Here is a 17,947-nt window from a genome sequence, read left to right as displayed (position 1 = left end):
CAAAATGAGACTTGTGATGGGCCCTATAAGCCCCTCAAGTTCTCTTATGTTAAGATCTCAATACGAGAGAAGCCCAACCCTTAATTTTTTCCTATTGCTAAATAATAAATAACACATTATCTCACAAGCTATTGCAACTAGTGTATTAGGAATGAGAATACAGAAATTTAACATGTATTCTTCAATACTTCCAGAACATCACATACATGTTACTGGTACACCTTAAATGGACAAAATGCAATAAAGATGCATCCGCTTCACACAAAATTATAAAAATGTCTACATTTGATTGCCTCTTCCCCTTTGTGAAGCGTTTACACTTGATTGACCTCGTAAAATATACAGTGCAAACAATTTTCAACCTTCTATAGTTGATGATATACCCCGTTCAGATATCGAGGTGGTCAAGGTTGATCATGCCTGAAGATTTCTGAATAAGTTCCTTCCGCACATCCACCTAAAACAGAAATTACAAAAGTAAGATCTTATTATTCTTTTATCTTTTTTACAAGTACAAGCACAACTAAAATCCAAAAAGGTAAATGCATATATAAACAAGATTGATTTAGCATGGCAATTGAGAAGCTTAGCTAGAATGATCACTTCTATGCAGGTTTCAGTTCGATGTGCTGGCCCTCATACAGGACCACATACCAGGCGAAAACACAAATCAAATGCCATAAGCAGCCAAAAACATGTTACAGTATGTGTGCATGAACTTGACAGAATAATCCGCTCAAGTTTTTTAAACACATTGGCAAGAATGTTCTCTGGTGATTTCCCACACAATAAAGACCCAAGTCACTCTCTTCTATATATATACACATATATATAGATTTATATACATATGTAGGTACAAGCTCCGAGCTTGCAAAATTTCTCTGTCGGAAGCCATAATACCTTAGTTGCTTCAGAATATCATGACCAACTCCAACACAAGCTATAGTGCATCTACTAACCTTTTATGGGATAGAGTTTGTTTCTTGTTTTCCTCTTGGGCTTTGGTCTCCTCTACTTTTAGGTTATACCATCCTTTTTTATTTCTAGGGATTGAAGGACAGTGTGTAGTGACATGTAATTTGTGATATTGTTTTTTTTCTTTTTGGCTTTTTGGATGACTTTTTGTCCTTCGACTCTCTTGTAATTCATTTTTTCTCTTTAACATTATTTCTCTTTTGTTTCCATTCAATATAAATAAATAATTAATGCATCTGCTTACCCGGGCACCCATAAGAGAGGAGAAAACAACATTCGCTTCTGCTGCATCCTCAACCACTAGTTGCTTTAGCAATCTTCTCTCTGGATCAAGTGTTGTCTCCCATAATTGTAAAGGCATCATCTCTCCTAAACCTGAGTTCCATTTATTTAAACATAAAAAGTGAAAAACAAGTGGAAAGGATGGAACATGAATCTACTTCCAAAGCAAGTTCAATGAAAACAGTTGGGGATCATTAGAGGAAGACTAAACTTAGGAATGACATAATATCTGGCATGAGTTGAATGCTCAAATTAAAAAAGCATACAGAAGTTTGTGCCGGCCACAGAAAATGTGTCCCCTCAAGCACAAGCACAGTGAACACGTGAATCACATTTTTTTTTTTTTTTTTTTTTTTTGCAATTCAAAAAATAAAAATTGGCATAAACAACCAAAATATGTTGCCACTTGAAAGAAATGAATTTGGAATCACGGACATTGCCCATGAGAAATGGAACTCCAAATTAAAAAGGGTTTCCTCTTGAATCAACCCAATACAAGAACAGATGGAAGATGTGGATTCACATCATGTCTCTGCTGTTCATGGATATTTCAAATTTTGGCATGAACCAAAAGACTCACGGAAATTATAGAGTTCTTGGAGCATACATGTGTTCCAATTGAATCAAATGACAGCTTGCTCGATAAGAAACTCTCTACATAGCTCTGAATTAAAGGAAAATGGCTTCCATAAATTTGAAGTTTTATTTATTGGCATAATTGCTGGCGCACATCATCACAACATGAATAATGCTCCAATCATTGGACACAATACCATCATCACACATTCTATTTCCCAATTTTGTTTTTTTTACTGAATGAAATGAAGCTGGAGTTAAATTAAGTAATTCTCTCAGCACTATCGACACTGTGAGCTGCAATGAAAGACACATGGAAAACTAATCTAACGTTAGGCTCAGAGAGCTCTTTCTTTGTGTACGACCCTTGATACAATAGAGATCGTCTTACTTCAACTAAAATACATGCAACCCACCACATTCAGAATATGCTGATATCGATTCTGGAAGCACGTGATTTATCCACGAGGTTCAATCATCAAAAGGTATGATCTGATGATTTTATTCCGCTGCATGTTTTGTGTTTTGATTTACAACATAGATATATGGCATCCCTACTCCATTTCCTTCTAAACATGATGTGGAGAATAAAGAATATCATACTTTTCATGTTACCTTTGAACCTCTGAATGTTATATGATGCATTTGGAGGGAACGAACTCTGTAGTCGTTTCAGATCTGCTTCGTCATAGCAATAATATGCTTGCTTTCCCCTTTCAACCTAATTATTTCAACAAAGAGAACTGAAAAAAATTATGGAAGTTACTATTCCATAAGTCAGCTGAACCTATCAAATTTGAAGGCTGACATGGATAGGCCCATAAGGCTTACAGCCCAGAGCAAACAACCCCAAACCCATCGCTTGGAACCCATAGCACAACCCGGTTGGCAAAGCCCAGGACAGCTGGAGGTCATCTAGGCATGGAGGACCAATGGCATTCGGGCACATGGCAGGTGAAACACAGGTCGCATCAGCAGACAAAGATCTGCAGAGTTATTGCCACAACACATCACCATTAATGCAGCCCATCACAGCATTTATTACGACAACACCTCCTTGTCGGAACAGAGCCCCCTCACCCTAAACAAGGTAAGCTACGGCACAGGCTTTCGGCAGAACGGGGCACGTCACAAGGGACAGTGAAATGATTACCAAAGGATATAAACAAGAATGGAAGACAAGAGGAAGGTTAAGCTTTTCTATCTCTCTCTCTCTCTCTCTCCATTTTTCCTTCTTCCTCTACTGATTTGCTCGCCGGAGGGTTCACTGGGGGACTACCCCGTTCCCCTTTGGACTTGCTTGCAGGTCATCTGGTGGAATCATCCGCCTGAATCAAGTAGCTTAAAGAGCTTGGATCAGCTCGACCCATCCACCTAAGACGAACTGCATCATCAGTAGACTGAGCACTTCAAAGCCTCAGCCAGACTGAGCACTTCAAAGCCTCGGCCAGATCGAGCACTCAAAGCTTCAGCCAGACTGAGCACTTCAAAGCCTCGGCCAGACTGAGCACTTCAAAGCCAAGCAGGACCACATTTTTAACACTTAGTCACATTTTGAAGCTTATTCACAATTCCAGGACCACGTTTTTACTCAGTTAGATTCCACAGAATTCAAGTTTTGACTTGTCAAGTTTTGATTCTAAAATGAATGCAGTCTCCTACCCCACTCAGTTTGTTTCTCCAATCTCTTCTCTACAAATTTACAATTAACCGTTTAGTTACGATTTGCAACCTACTTTTCTGTCCTCATCCATGGATTCTTCATCCGTACTTATTAAACTGGAAGTACTAACCCCATTCAAATATTATGTTCTACAATTTCATAATCCACTTTTTCAATCAACCACTATCATCCTTTCAATTTTCATACAAATCCAATCTCACTCTGCAGGGAGGCATTTTTAACTTAACTTTGCACGAAATTTTTATTGCACAATTTTTATGACCAGTTTTTGTGAGAAGACTTCATTCATTTTAGACAATACAGGCCAACACAATCAACTGACAACATAAACGAATTTTATTCATTTACAATGTGTACACAAGTTCATTACAATACAAAAAAAAAAAAAAAACAAAAACAAAACAAAAACAGGTACAGAGAGGGGGCTCTTCATCTATCTTGGTTATTCCTCCTCGCTGGATACAAGCTCTTCTTCTTCAATGCCCTCGTCCAGGGGGGTCTGGGCCACATCATCTTCACCGATCATTACACTACTCAGGTCCAAGTCTGGGAACAGCTCTTCAACCCTGCGTTTGAACATCTTCCAACCGTCGTCCCAGAACTCAGCCATTTCATGCTTGTAGAAGTCTGACTGCTGGAAGCTCTCAATAACTTCTGCCTCCGTCCTACCTCCAGCAGTCGTCCTTGATGGGCCCACCCCCCCAGATTCTTGCCCAGCTAGATTCTTGGCGACTGCGGCATCTACTGCCATCTGAAATTCGGGAGACCCTTTGTATTGCTCTACTGCTGCGACGCACAGATCGGGGTAGGCCGTCCTCTCAGAAGCCGCCTTTGCCCTCTCTTCGTCCAGCTCTCTCTGCAGGGCCCCCCTTTCAGTAGCCGCCGTTGCCCTTTCCTCTTCCATTCCCTTCCTCAGACCCTCCATCTCCGCCATCACCTTCGCCTTCTCTATCTCCAACTTTCTCACAAGCCTCCCCTTCTCTTCCTCTGCTTTAACGCGTCCATCCTCCAACTCCTTCAACAGATCCCCAATTCTGGCATCTGCCTCATCTTTTTGCCTGACCAGCTCCTCATTGCTGCTCATGGCCTCTTCATGGCGCTCGACCGCTACGGCGCAGGCCCTTTCAGACTCCTCCAGCTTTTTCTGTTCGCCGGCCAGTTGGAACTCGAGCGACACGACCTTACGGTGTGTGTCCTCCAGCTCCAACTTGAATGCTTGGAGCTCAGCATGAGCAGTCTTCCAATCAGCACTGTCCTTCTTCAACTTGGCCAACTGGGCCTTGGCCTCCTCAGCTTTTAACTTGGCAGCTCCTGCTTTCCTTAGAAGAGCCCCTGCCAAGGTGGTTACCTCCATTTGGGCGGAACACAACCCCCTCAACAAGTCAGCCTCATTAAATCCGGATGCCGAGCGCAGGGCTGTCTCCTCCACAATCTTCACCAAGCGGTCTGCCCCCGCCCTGGCTGGGCCTTCTTCTCCCTCCAACCTTCCAGCTACCGCGCGAGCATGATAAATAGCCGTAGCCAGACGGACCCCTCCTTCCTGGGGGGCAGGACCCTTTTGGGTCTGCTCCCTCCCGCTCGGCGCAGCCTCAGTCAACTCAGCTCCTACTTGCACTGTTGGGGCAGTCTCAACAACCTCTAGTGTTGGGGTGACCCCCACCACCTCTGGGGCATCCTTGGCCACAGGGACTTCCACCTCAGCTGGGGGCACCTTAGCCCTCTTGGCCCCAGACTCATCTGCAGCTCCCTCTGGGGCACTCCTCTTTTTCTTCAGAGCCTCCCCCTCCTTTCTGGCCTGTTCTTTTATAGGATCTACGGGGGGCGATCTTGGCTCAAAACTGCTTAAGTCCTTCCCCCCAGCGGCCTTGGGCGCGGTCGGATCCTCTCCCCCGCGATCGGTTGAGGCGGTCGATCTCCTCGCGCTTCCTTCAACTTCGTGGCCTTGGCAAGTATGGCCTGATCCTCTACTTCCTGAACCTCCTTTCTCGCCTCCAATTCGGCTCGGTCGAGGTCACCACCCCTCGGCTGTGGTCCCAACCCTGCCTCAAACAATGCGGACGGCTGAACAAGCTCGTCCCATTTGGCCTTCTCTCTCTCCCTCCACTCCTTCACCCTCTTCACCCTCTCTTCCGCCGCTGCCCCCAGTCTTGGCTCCATCGACCTAATGGGCACCTTCCAGATAGTGCGTACTCCCCGTCCCCCATTGCCAGACACGTAGAACCACCGTGGCCGCCACCCCTTGATTGATGTCGGCAGCCCCGCCACCAATCCCCTCCATATCACTGCCTGTAGGGTGACCCACGTCTCCTGCTGCCCCGAAGCTTTATAACACGAAAAGAACTCGTCTACCGCCATGGCTTCCCCCCCATTCGCCTTGGGCCACGCGCTAGCACAGGCCAGCAGAATCTTCCATGCATTGGGCATCAATTGCCCCGGTGCTACTTCCAAACGGTTCAGTACATCAACCACCACTTGGGGCAGTGGCAACCTCAACCCACCTTTTAGCGCCTCCTCGTAAAGGGAAAACTCCCCTGGCCTGGCATCAGACGGCCTTTCCCTTGACGTTGGCAGCAATAACTCCACCTCCGCCAAAATCTGGTATTTTTCCCTGATAGCCTCCAAATCTGCCGCAGTCATTGTGGATTTGTCAGCCTTTGTGTGCCAATGATCCGGCTCTACCTGGCTTATTGGCTTTGGTGCCACTATCAGGGCTGACGCCTGTAATTGTCCCACCGGTTCCCCCAACCCCACCATCCGTGTCTCCGTCCTATATCGCGCTGCCAGCTCTTCTGCATCATCGTCTCCCAGAGGGTCCACCTTCACATTCACCACTTTTTCTTGTGCCATTTCTAGGGTTTGCTTACGAATCACTTCTGATGCAGGAGCAACGAAGTTGAGAAAATGTTGCACAGGTGTGGCGTGAGCAATGAAGGAATTAACACTTGGGGATCTTGAGTTTTTGTCAAAAGGTAGGTGCAACGAATTATACCAAAAACCCAAGGTTTACCCATATTCCATGGATCCACATTAATTTTCACCCATTTAAAAACCTTTCAAATCAACCGCCAAAACCGCCTTTTCAAAACCCCCCTCGTGACCTATCGTTTCATTTCTGCTCCAACACTTCACTTCCCCCACGATAGTGCCACGTGTATGGCCACGATGCACTGTCCCTTCCCCTTACCCTGTCCTTTCCATTTCACATCATCACATCGCACCCCCCCTTTTTTCTTTTTCTTTTGAGCCCCGCGCCGTCCTGGTCAGCCCGCCTCACGGTCGACCCCTCCCGCTCAGCCACCCTTGCGGTGTACACGCCTAACGGTCGACCCCTCCCGCTCGGCCACCCTTGCGGTCGGCATGCCTAGCAGTCGACCCCTCCCGCTCGGCCACCCTTGCGGTCGGCACGCCTAACGGTCGACCCTCTCGCTCGGCCACCCTCACGGTCAGCTTCTCCCGCTCGGCCACCCTTGCGGTCGGCATGCCTAGCGGTCGACCCCTCCCGTTCGGCCACCCTTGCGGTCGGCATGCCTAACGGTCGACCCCTTTCGCTCGGCCACCCTCACGGTCAACTTCTCCTGCTCGACACACCTCGCGGTCGGCACGCCTAACGGTCGGCCTCTCCACTCGGTTCACACTTCTCTTTCTTATTAATATTCCCTTCGTTGGACTAAAGCTGCACTCGGAAATGGGGGACTACTGACATGGATAGGCCCATAAGGCTTACAGCCCATAGCAAACAACCCCAAACCCATCGCTTGGGACCCATAGCACAACCCGGTTGGCAAAGCCCAGGACAGCTGGAGGCCATCTAGGCATGGAGGGCCAATGGCATTCGGGCACATGGTAGGTGAAACATAAGCCACATCAGCAGACAAAGATCTGCAGAGTTATTGCCACAACACATCACCATTAATGCAGCCCATCACAGCATTTATTACGACAACACCTCCCCGTCGGAACAGAGCCCCCTCACCCTGAACAAGGTAAGCTACAGCACAGGTTTTCGGCGGAACGGGGCACGTCACAAGGGACAGTGAAATGATTACCAAAGGATATAAGCAAGAATGGAAGACAAGAGGAAGGTTAAGCTTTTCTATCTCTCTCTCTCTCTCTCTCCATTTTTCCTTATTCCTCTACTGATTTGCTCGCCGAAGGGTTCACTGGGGGACTACCCCGTTCCCCTTTGGACTTGCTTGCAGGTCATCTGGTGGAATCATCCGCCTGAATCAAGTAGCTTAAAGAGCTTGGATCAGCCCGACCCATCCACCTAAGACGAACTACATCATCAAAGGCAAACCTTGTACAAAGGCGGGACACCAACATAAATGTATCCTCCACCAAATAAAGCCCTCTGCAAGGAATAAAAAAACTCCATAAACCAAAGTGTAACTGATTCCCCCGAAGCAATTACAGAATACCTTTATAATTTTTACTCTTTTATGCACCAGTAAATGTAAACAAGGATTCTATCAATTATGTACCTGATATCTAAAGAAAAATGTCAATAGTAATGTTCGGATATGAGCGCCATCTACATCAGCATCAGTCAAGATTATGATTTTATGATAACGGAGAGCCTCCTTTTTAAAATCTTCTCCCTGAAACCAGGAAATTTCAGTCAATGAAATAGGTGAAACAGTTGACAAGAAATAAAATAGCATAAAATAAGTCAACCTTCACTCCAAGTCCCAGAGCTAGAATAAGATTTTGAATCTCTTCATTCTTGCACATTGCTGCCATAGTTCTAAATCGCGGTATCGGGTAACGTAACGGTATCGATCGCGGAGTATCGGTATCGGTAGTATCGACCGGTACGTATCGGGTATCGGGCGTTACGGCTCTGAAATTTCAAAAATCATTAGCAATCTATCTAAAACTCAATTTTATGCATTTTTTGGACTCTTTTAGCCTTAATTTATCACATTTTAATCAAAATTTTGATATGTAGGGGCACTTTTTTGACTCATTTTCAACTAAATGATATATATTTATTTTAGTCTCAACCTTTTATTTGGCATATATGTTAAACTTTTAATATAAAATTGATGTGGAAATATTTGGCACTTTTTTTTTCTGTCAATTCCTCATTCATCTTCCTTTTGTTAATCTTTTTGCCCTTATAATTATTCAAATGATCTATCATTAGTGTTCGAACTTCACCACTGACATTAACACAAGGTGCGACTTGACCTTTCATATGGGCCAAATGTTGCTTCAACCTAGTTATACCACCATTTAGCTCTTTTTTACAAAATTTACACCTAATTTTATGCCTATTATTTTCTAGTGGAATTCCAAATTTCCAACCAATATCACCACTTAGAAGTTTTCCACTAGAACTACCTCTGTGCCCAATTATAACTTTCAATTATCTACAATAACAATTTTCAATTAACAAATATTGTAATTCTAATTTAGTTAGTAATAATAATGCATTTAAGATAAAAATAAAAAATCTAAACTATTAAACATCTTTACTTAACAATTAAACCTCTTTAAAAAAATCTGACAAATTAAACCTTTATAAAAAAAATCTGATATAAAAATAATCTGAAATAAAAAGATTTGACAGATTAAAAAATCTAAAATAATAAAAAAATCTGAAATAAAAAATCTGACAGATTAAATCTCTTTAAATAATATATATAAAATATATATATTGAGCATATGTGCATTTAAAATATATATAAAAAATATTTTTATATATAAAAAATTATATTCTATGCTGATAATATATATATATATATATATAAAATTATGAGAGAACTAACCTGCTCCTGAGTTATAAAATTATGAGTTCTATTCAGCTTCTGAACTTATGTGCATTTTAAAATTATATAAAAAATTGCATTTAAAAAAAGAACCACAAAAAAAAAAAAAAAACAAAACAAAACAAAAACCATGACTTTTTTTTTTTTTGGATCAAGAAAAGCTGCAACTACAAAGAGTTGAGCTAAAGGCATCCAAACCGATGACTTCAACAAACAGAAAAAAAACAGAGCATCACTTCTTTAGCTAAAAGAAAAAGAAAAACAGAGCATCAACAAACAGAAGAAAAACAGAGCATCACTTCTTCAGCTTTGTTTTGCTTTTCTCAACTATTTTTGCAGGTGAATTTCAGCCGTATCGGACTGTATCGGAAACAAATCGTTTACGTATCAGATTCGGGCCGATACGTGTTGGGAATCGGCCGATACGGCTGTGAAATTCATTCTCGCCGGTATACCGGTGAGTATCCGACTCGGCCCTCCCATTTTCCGGTACGAACCGGCCGGTACGGGACGTACCGGCCGATATTTAGAACCTTGATTGCTACTTTATCCCTTCTTTCAATGTTCAAAATTTTACCCCTTAAGGGAAGAACAGCCTGCATCAAGTCACCACAATCTTTCTACGGTGATTATTTTTATACATTTCCTGAAGAATGAAGCAGTTAGGACATCTGATGACACTGCTGGAAAAAGGGGCTTTAGAGTCGTTTAAAAAACGCCGCTATAGGTCCCCAAAACGCCGTCTAATCCTTTTGTGACGTTTAGCACCAAACGCCGAAGATACGGCCGTCGCTATAACTTTATGACGCTTTAGAAACGTCGCTATATGACTATAGGCGCTAAAAGTTCTACTAAGAGTCACATGACATCACCATGCTATTTAGCGACGTTTTAAAACACCGCCATATCTTCCTTTTAAAAAAAATCCAACCGTTAGTGTGATATTTAGTGACATTTTTAGAAACGCCGCGATAGACTTTTTATTAATTTTTTAATTGTGTTAATTTTATGTGATTGAACTAAAAAAATACCTGTAATAAAACTGAAAAATAACACTAATATGAAGTTGCTATGTTTAAAAGCCTTCCTGTTACATTAATGTACATAAAATCTTGTGAGAATGGAAGTTTATCCAACTTAACATTGCTATTCACCCACCGTCCATATCCACAAGAAATGCCCAAAACCAGAGGAATTAAAACAAGCATATCATATGATCTCCACAGATACAAATTCTCAATTGAGTGTTGAAAAAATAACAAAAGTAAATTGGGAAGAAGTGCAGGAACAAATAGTTGTTTTCCCAACATGTTTACTGATTTCTCATTAAACAAACAGCAGCCAGAAAGGCCAAAAAGCATGCCATTTTAGCACTCCAAAAAAAAAAAAGGAACAGGGGTCTCAATCATCCAACAATAATCTAATAGTGAAGACAATTAGAATTGTCTTAAAACACAAATTGACTCTCTCTCTCTCTCTCTCTCCTGTAGAATATAAGTTCCAGGATAGAGTAGCAAAAAAATACAAAAAATCCCTGGAAAGAACCCATTAATTCAACAAAAAAACCAGCTCCGATTATTCCCAAAATAGCAGCAAATGTCCCAGCAATAGAACAAAGTCAAAAGCAACCTGCATTCTACTTGGACGAAAAAATGTAATTATTATAGTATACTTGATATAACTGAAAGATATGCAACTTTAAAAATAGCAAGGAGGTAATAATAATATGTTATGGTGTGAAATCCTTCCAAAACCTCAAAAGCATGGAAAAGTGATGCAAATAAATGGTTTCATCCAACCAAAGTGATTCAAATAAATGGTTTCATCCAATCAAAATATATTTAATTACACACCCAAACCAGAAATCAGAATTTCAAAGTCAGAACTAGAAAAGATATAGCAAAACCCAATTCACAAACACCAAAGATGAGCCAAAATATTTTGGAGTCACTTCTCCTTTAGAATTCAAAAGTCCCTAATCTATCCTATGCACATTTTCAGAGAAAAAGAGCATTGCCAATACAAGTGAAACCCATAAACATCTAATGACACGAGGAGACATTCAGATATGGATAACTCTTTCATCCTCAATATTCATGCTTAAATATTAGTTGGAATCAACTCCACAACACCACTAATGACACCCTTCCCATACACTTTGAAAGGAGTTTGATGTAAAGTAATACACTCCCTCTCTACATTTGGCAACTTTAAATCACAAAGCTCCATCTACTATAAAAATCTGCCTAACTAAGTGGCCAACATATCTTTCTAACAATTGGATTCACAGAATAGGAAAATAGCATAACTGAAAACACTACTTCCATGACTAAAGAAAGCACCAAAGAGCATGGATGTTCCATTTCTCTTCAAAACATAATATTGAGAATGCTCGTTGAATGAACAATTCAATACCAATTCAATCCGAGCTCTTATACGTTCAGTAGTGATCTTGTATATCTAAGCAACCAATAGTAGGACTATTACATTACCTGGCTCATTTTAGGACGAAGCTGAGCTAATCTTGTGAGGCAGAGCCTGGCTGCAAGACCCATTCTCTAAATTTGAGTCTCATCGACGTTTCCTTCTAGATTCAAATCGAGTATGCTTCTTAGATTTCCAGTCTCTAGTTTTAATTTTGCCTGAATATAAATCTTCTAAGTTATATACACATAAACATAACTTATAAGTTGTAGGCAGTGAAACTGTGAAATTTTCATGTCAAAGAAAAAGATCCTTACCCACATGACCAAGCTTTCTTGGCCCTTGTCAGCGTCAAAAGTGATCGCTTTCCTCCCCGATAACAATTCAAGAAGAACTACTCCAAAAGAGTACACATCGACCTTGTCGCTGACTTTTCCATACATGAAATACTCGGGAGCAAGGTACCCAAAAGTATGTATTCTGGGAATTGTCGAGGCTGAAAAAACCCATCTCAAAGCTTCCACCAGATAAAACTATGGTATTGTTGCCTGTAATCACTGCTGTTTATTCTCCAAGCATTCCAAAAATTATTTATTTTGTAATCACTATTGTTTATATAGTTATATTGACTTCACCAAAGAACATGTTGATAAGGTGTACACGATTAATATTGAAATAACTTATAACTTAAGAGAAAACATCTGAATTAGTTACCTAGGACGTCCACAATAACTTGTGAGAACAATTAACATGTACTTTTGATTGTATCCACAAGCTTCCATAATCATCTTCCCAATTTAGTAAATCCACAAAACATCACTAATGCTGTATATTCTTCTGTATCATGACTCGGAAATGGTGGGACTAACTCCACTACCTCTTTGTTTTCTACAAGGGCTGCTCACAACATTTTAATTCTCACAAAACTTTCTAGGATAATCCTTACCTTACCAGCCAAAAAAACACTGCAAGTCATCCTAGGACTGAAGTATCTTCTTGTAATCTTGGAATGTCCCAGCGAAAGGTGTCACTTTCCCTTCAGATACCGCCCACAGCTGTTCCACGCTTCCAGATATCAGATGTTCATCATGACTCACCTACAATTGAAGACATGATTAAATACTGTTGTTGCAATTGCAACAGGAAATTGAAGGAGAAGAGGCACAAAAGGCCAAATATTGAAATATTTACAATCCTGAACATCCAGTTGAACAATGAGCTGGATAATCTTCAAATCACATAATAACAAAGGATAATTTTTACCTTCCTCTAATAAGTACAAGATGAGATTTACAATATATGAAGCAAATAAAAACATGACACAAACTTACAAGATGATTTGATGGCTCATCTAGTAGTAGAATTGGAGGCTTTTTGAAAGTTATCTTTGCAAATGCCACTCTGCTTTTCATCAACAAATGTGTTTATGTCAGTTTCCTTGAAATAGTACCGCAGACACCACAAGATACTACTAAGCACACCTTGATGGTGATATCTAACCCTACCATTATTTGTTTTGTATTACATCAAGATGAGTAAAGTCCTGCAGAAGATATAAGTAAATTGTATCATTCATACCATGGACAGTGAATGTGTATCAAGTTCCCAACTTCAAGCTCGACATCGTCACACACCCTTGAACTAAAAATGATTGTCAAGGTCCTCCCTCTATTTTCCTTTGCCATTTGGGGGGTCCTGCCCATTCAGAACTCTACAGAAGCAAGTATGCATATCTATCATCATTCTAGCACAATCATAGACAAACATGCATATAATCTATTTAAGAAAATGATGCTATTTCACATCAATTTTATTCATAATCAACACAGTAGCTATGTAGCTATCTATTTAATTAATTTCATGAGACAAATAGAGATTGGCATAAGTACAAAAGATTCACCAACTTAACTCCTAAAAATCAATTAGAACCATTAAACTTTGCAATCCCTGGTTCCACAAAGCAGATTTTGAACTCTACTAGTACTACTCTATTCCAAATACATGTCTAAACAAAATAAATAACTACTGATCACTCAAGAGATTGACAAATATTTACTACCACTGTCCCATTTTTTTCTAAAATCAAGTGCAAGAGATTAATGCATAAAATACTTGAAATTATTGTGATGTAATAGTTCAAAATTTATCATCAAATTACAACATCAACATATTGAGTTTACAGAATTATTTTAATGCTATTAAAACCTGCAACAGATAGGTAATTAGTGCAATTTACAAGCAGATAGTGAACTGTTACCACAGCCCTAACAACAATGCTATTAAGAAAAGTAACCACAATCTATTAGTGACATCACCTCTTGGATTTAATAAATCATGAAATGAGGGTACTTCTACAATTTTCTGTCTGAAACATCCAAAAGAAGAGAGAAATACAAGACATCATGAAAATCCTACCTGTAAACTTACAAACTCAAAACCTCATTGTTTTCTATTTTTTTTCATTTTCTATAGAAAGCTACTCTTCTGTTTATGCAGGTTTTTGGAGTCCACTTAAATTATGAGAGACGACATTTAAAAAATAAATCTTTCTTACTAGCCTTCATTCCAGCAAGAGCTGGTCCTCGACTATTCTTTGAAAAGCTTGTCCATGTCTGCAAGGTTCTCGTTGTTCGTTCTTTAAGAACCCCACTTTTATACCTAGTAAACCATATGGCCCCTTTGACTGTTCATCACTGCAAAAAAGAAACCTAGTCATACACAAGTGTAAATGATCTGAAATCCAACAAATGTCATAATCACAAGCACATTTGGCATTTTCTCAAAACAAAAAACAACATATTAAGGAAGAATGACAAAGCAAACAAAAGAAGAAATTGAACAGGTTTACAAGCAAATAAATACCAATAGCAGGTTCACAGGTCATACATACAAAGCTCAGAAACAGGTGAAAACAATACTGAAACATGTCAAAACCCGTATTTCCTATAGTGAGATAATGTAAAATTACAGTACTGAAAGAAAACAGGCACGAGAAGAAAAACTTAAAACATGTCAAATATAAATATGTAAATATTGTGCTTTGTAAAACCCCAAGTAATAGAAAACAGGCACAACAAATACTAAATGGAATCAACAAAAGCCTAAAGCTCATCTTTAAAGAGAATTCACCCAAAAACAGTCATAAAATAAAATAAAAAATCATAACAAGTTCAAATCCTGATTAAAACTGTAGTTTCTTGCTTACAATTTCAATTTCAATAACCAAACTGAGAGAGACGGGAAGGAAGAGCTTGAGAGAGAGAGAGAGAGAGAGAGAAATCAATACCTCGCTGGTGCAAATGGCGGTGGCGGTGGCGGTGGCAGTGGCGATGGAGCTTCGAAATCGAGAGAGAGAACTTCAAAATCGAAATCGCTCTGAGATGAAATCACTGAGACCGATCTGAATCTTTGAATCTCAAAGATGAATCTCTGAGAATGATAAGGGTTTAGAGAGGGTTGACCAAGAGAGAAAGATATCTAGAGAAAGATAGAGAGAGAGAGAGAGAGAGAGAGAGATGGTGGAGCTCACCTTAGTAACGATGGTGCTCGCTACCTCGCTGGTGGTGATGGTGGAGCTTCGAAATTGAAATCGCCCTGAATCTCATAGATGAATCTGTGAGAATGATAAGGGTTTAGGGAGGGTTGAGAGAGGCGAGATTTGAAGGCATGAGAATGATAAGGGTTTACAAAGGCTTTGACCATTATTCACAGACTCAAAATAGGCGCGTGAGGCCTAACGCATTTGGAGGGGCTTTTAAACGCCTCTTATTACAAAACGGTATCGTTTTAATTGAAGAAATATGCGACGTTTTTAAAACGTTGCTACATGTTAAAAAAAGTGACGTTTCAAAAAGCGTCGTTAAAAAAACGCCACCAAAACCCATATTTCCTGTAGTGAATCCTCCTGGTCTCTACCAATCATAAAACATTATAATAAATCAAGAAGAAGGTCCAACCAGAACAACCATGCACTCAGCTTTATTTTATAAGTTCAATTATTGGCTTCTAACTATAAGTTCACCTATGCATGAAATTATTTTCTAGAGTCCATCAAGCATATCAGCTATTACCAAGAATTAGATAAAACATTTCCTCTCCATTTTTTTGAGAAAGTGAAACTTACTTGTATAGATAGGCAGCAATCCCAAGAATTATGCACAACAATATAATATCAATACAGAAATTTTGACTGGACCTCAGCTGAAACAAATCAAAACTTTCTGTCAAATCCAGCAAAGAGATCTACGACATAGCATAGCTGAATCTCTCTCTCTCTCTCTCTCTCTCTCTGCAACACACAAAGTGATGCAAACTACAAAAAATACAGTGGCAGCTCAATCACCTGGTTAACAGTATCCTTAAGTCTCACATTGATGTTCTTAAGGTCAGATGCCGCATTGTCGACCTGTAGGATGTGAAGAAATACACCATTAATAATTTAAGAATAATTGTAGCTTCAAATATTACCAGGACTGGATGTGTTCTCAAATCTTAGTGTCAGTCTCGTCCATTAAAGGAACTTGCCTATCCATTTCCTTGAATTGCGAAGTCATAAATTGATGTGCACAAAATGGGACAAAGCAACAAATACAAATGCATGAGGCAGTAGCAGATTTGCTTGCTTACCATACCATAGGAGAAACACCCAAATGCAGATTTTATAGCAGTCCCAGCTACTTTTATTTTGCATTAGTTTAATTAATAAAAATTTCAAAGTGGTATAATATAGTCTGTTATGCAATCTTTTTAAGTTTCACATAAATGATAATATCTTACATGAGAAAATGGATGCATGTAAATGAGCTGCCCCAATTGTCCAACCATTACCTGAGAAAATCAATGAACAACTGACAATGAAACAGTAAAAACATCTCTCAATCCTGTTGCACAACACAAAAATAACCACTAGGAAGAAAATTGCAGCAGAAATGGCCAAGTAAAATCACACTACTTACATTTTGGGTATTCAGTTGTATGTAGGCAGGCCCTGCTTGGATAGAATGATGATGCTGGCCATCATATCTAACTGGCCGTGTCTTGTTTCCGATATGTCCAATAATCTGTACCTACTCAACAACATCCAACAAATTACCTAAAACTGAACTAGTTATTTGCAAAAACAGTACCAAGATGAGAGGTGAATACAGAGAAATCAATATTTGAAATACCCAGAAACTGAACTAGTTAGGCATTTAAACATGGATGTTGTTATGTGGCTATAAATGTCCTCATTTAAACATGGATGTTGTTATGGGCTTCCATTTAAGTTTAGTTGAAAATCTACTCATCATGGTTGCAACCTCATCAAAGATTAGAGATTGGGTTTTTTAGTCCTTCCACAAATCATGCCTAAATTGAACAATAACTATTTATTCCAAAAGATCTCCTCCCACTTCCATTAACAACCACCCCTATTTCACACAAGCCCCTCAGTCATCAGCCTTCTCTGGTCTCTCTCTCTCTCTCTCTCTCTCTCTCCCATACACACATGTGGCATGGAAACATGCATTAGTATGCCAGTCTTGTTCTATTAGTATGCACATGGAGAGAAAGGCAGAACAGAGGGTCCAATAAAGGAAAACTATCATTGCGAGCATCCAATCTCTCCATTATGATCTTCAACAGAGCCATGTTCCTTTTTCTACTGCAATATTTGGTTATAATAACTGGACAACCAATTTCTAGCTATCGGCGCCACTATCCCTCTCAACACTCTTTACAAACCAATAGAGCTACACTTCTTGCATTCAAAAAGGCCAACTACTATCCCTCTCAACTATTTATTTTTTAATGAAAAAAAAAATAAATAGAGCCCCAGAGAGAAGATTATCTGTGCAACTCCTCATGCATAGGAGACCAACTACTTTCAGCTTGTCATTAGAATGAAGGAAAAATCCATATGCTACACACACACACAACACAAATAAGCAAATCTATTTATCCACAAAGCATTATATTGCTAATATATTTAAGTCATTGGACCAAAAGAGGGGATTCCCTCATCATTTATATTGCTAATATATTTAAATCATTGGTTTAGTTTTCCCAAGAGAAATACATATAGCATGTGCCATTTTTATTGCCATAAAAATAAAATTATTGTTGGTTTTTGTACGTCATTGGTTTATTCATTCCTAAGGAGAGTTGTTGTTGTATTTCTTGTCTCCAACAATTGACTGAAAACAGAAAAGAAAATAACTAACCATGAGAAAACAGAAAAGGCAGATGTAAGCAA

At 39.9% G+C, this 17,947-nt stretch overlaps 1 protein-coding gene and 2 long non-coding RNA genes across 5 annotated transcripts; all 3 read right to left on the bottom strand.

The window, feature by feature from the left end:
- Positions 1–159: 159 nt before the first annotated feature.
- Positions 160–8,257, bottom strand: LOC114303306 (DNA gyrase subunit B, chloroplastic/mitochondrial-like). Its single transcript, XM_082871916.1, has 6 exons — positions 8,192–8,257; positions 7,999–8,115; positions 7,815–7,868; positions 2,449–2,554; positions 1,220–1,350; positions 160–457 (listed from the first exon to the last, which is right to left on the bottom strand). Exons 1-6 carry the CDS (start codon positions 8,255–8,257, stop codon positions 389–391), a joined length of 543 nt encoding a protein of 180 aa, XP_082728042.1. The 3' UTR covers positions 160–388.
- Positions 8,258–10,528: 2,271 nt separating this feature from the next.
- Positions 10,529–11,832, bottom strand: LOC145790750 (uncharacterized). The gene is made up of 2 exons (XR_014329868.1): positions 11,781–11,832; positions 10,529–10,924 (listed from the first exon to the last, which is right to left on the bottom strand). It is a non-coding gene; the product is annotated as an uncharacterized LOC145790750 (long non-coding RNA).
- A 201-nt stretch (positions 11,833–12,033) lies between these two features.
- Positions 12,034–15,501, bottom strand: LOC114303309 (uncharacterized). Of its 3 annotated transcripts, XR_003643665.2 has the most exons (7): positions 15,242–15,491; positions 14,999–15,141; positions 14,267–14,405; positions 13,291–13,423; positions 13,044–13,113; positions 12,427–12,809; positions 12,034–12,260 (listed from the first exon to the last, which is right to left on the bottom strand). It is a non-coding gene; the product is annotated as an uncharacterized LOC114303309 (long non-coding RNA). The 3 variants fall into 3 exon arrangements; XR_014329866.1 differs by having other exon boundaries at positions 12,034–12,809; positions 14,271–14,405; positions 15,242–15,501; XR_003643664.2 differs by having other exon boundaries at positions 12,034–12,809; positions 15,242–15,495.
- Positions 15,502–17,947: the final 2,446 nt, after the last annotated feature.

The sequence above is a fragment of the Camellia sinensis genome, chromosome 5 (genome assembly GCF_055761805.1).
Source record: "Camellia sinensis isolate YWXY chromosome 5, ASM5576180v1, whole genome shotgun sequence".
In the NCBI taxonomy this organism is placed as follows: Eukaryota; Viridiplantae; Streptophyta; class Magnoliopsida; order Ericales; family Theaceae; genus Camellia; species Camellia sinensis.
The sequence above is the reverse complement of the archived record's forward strand: the minus strand, read 5'-3'. Positions and strand labels throughout refer to the sequence as shown.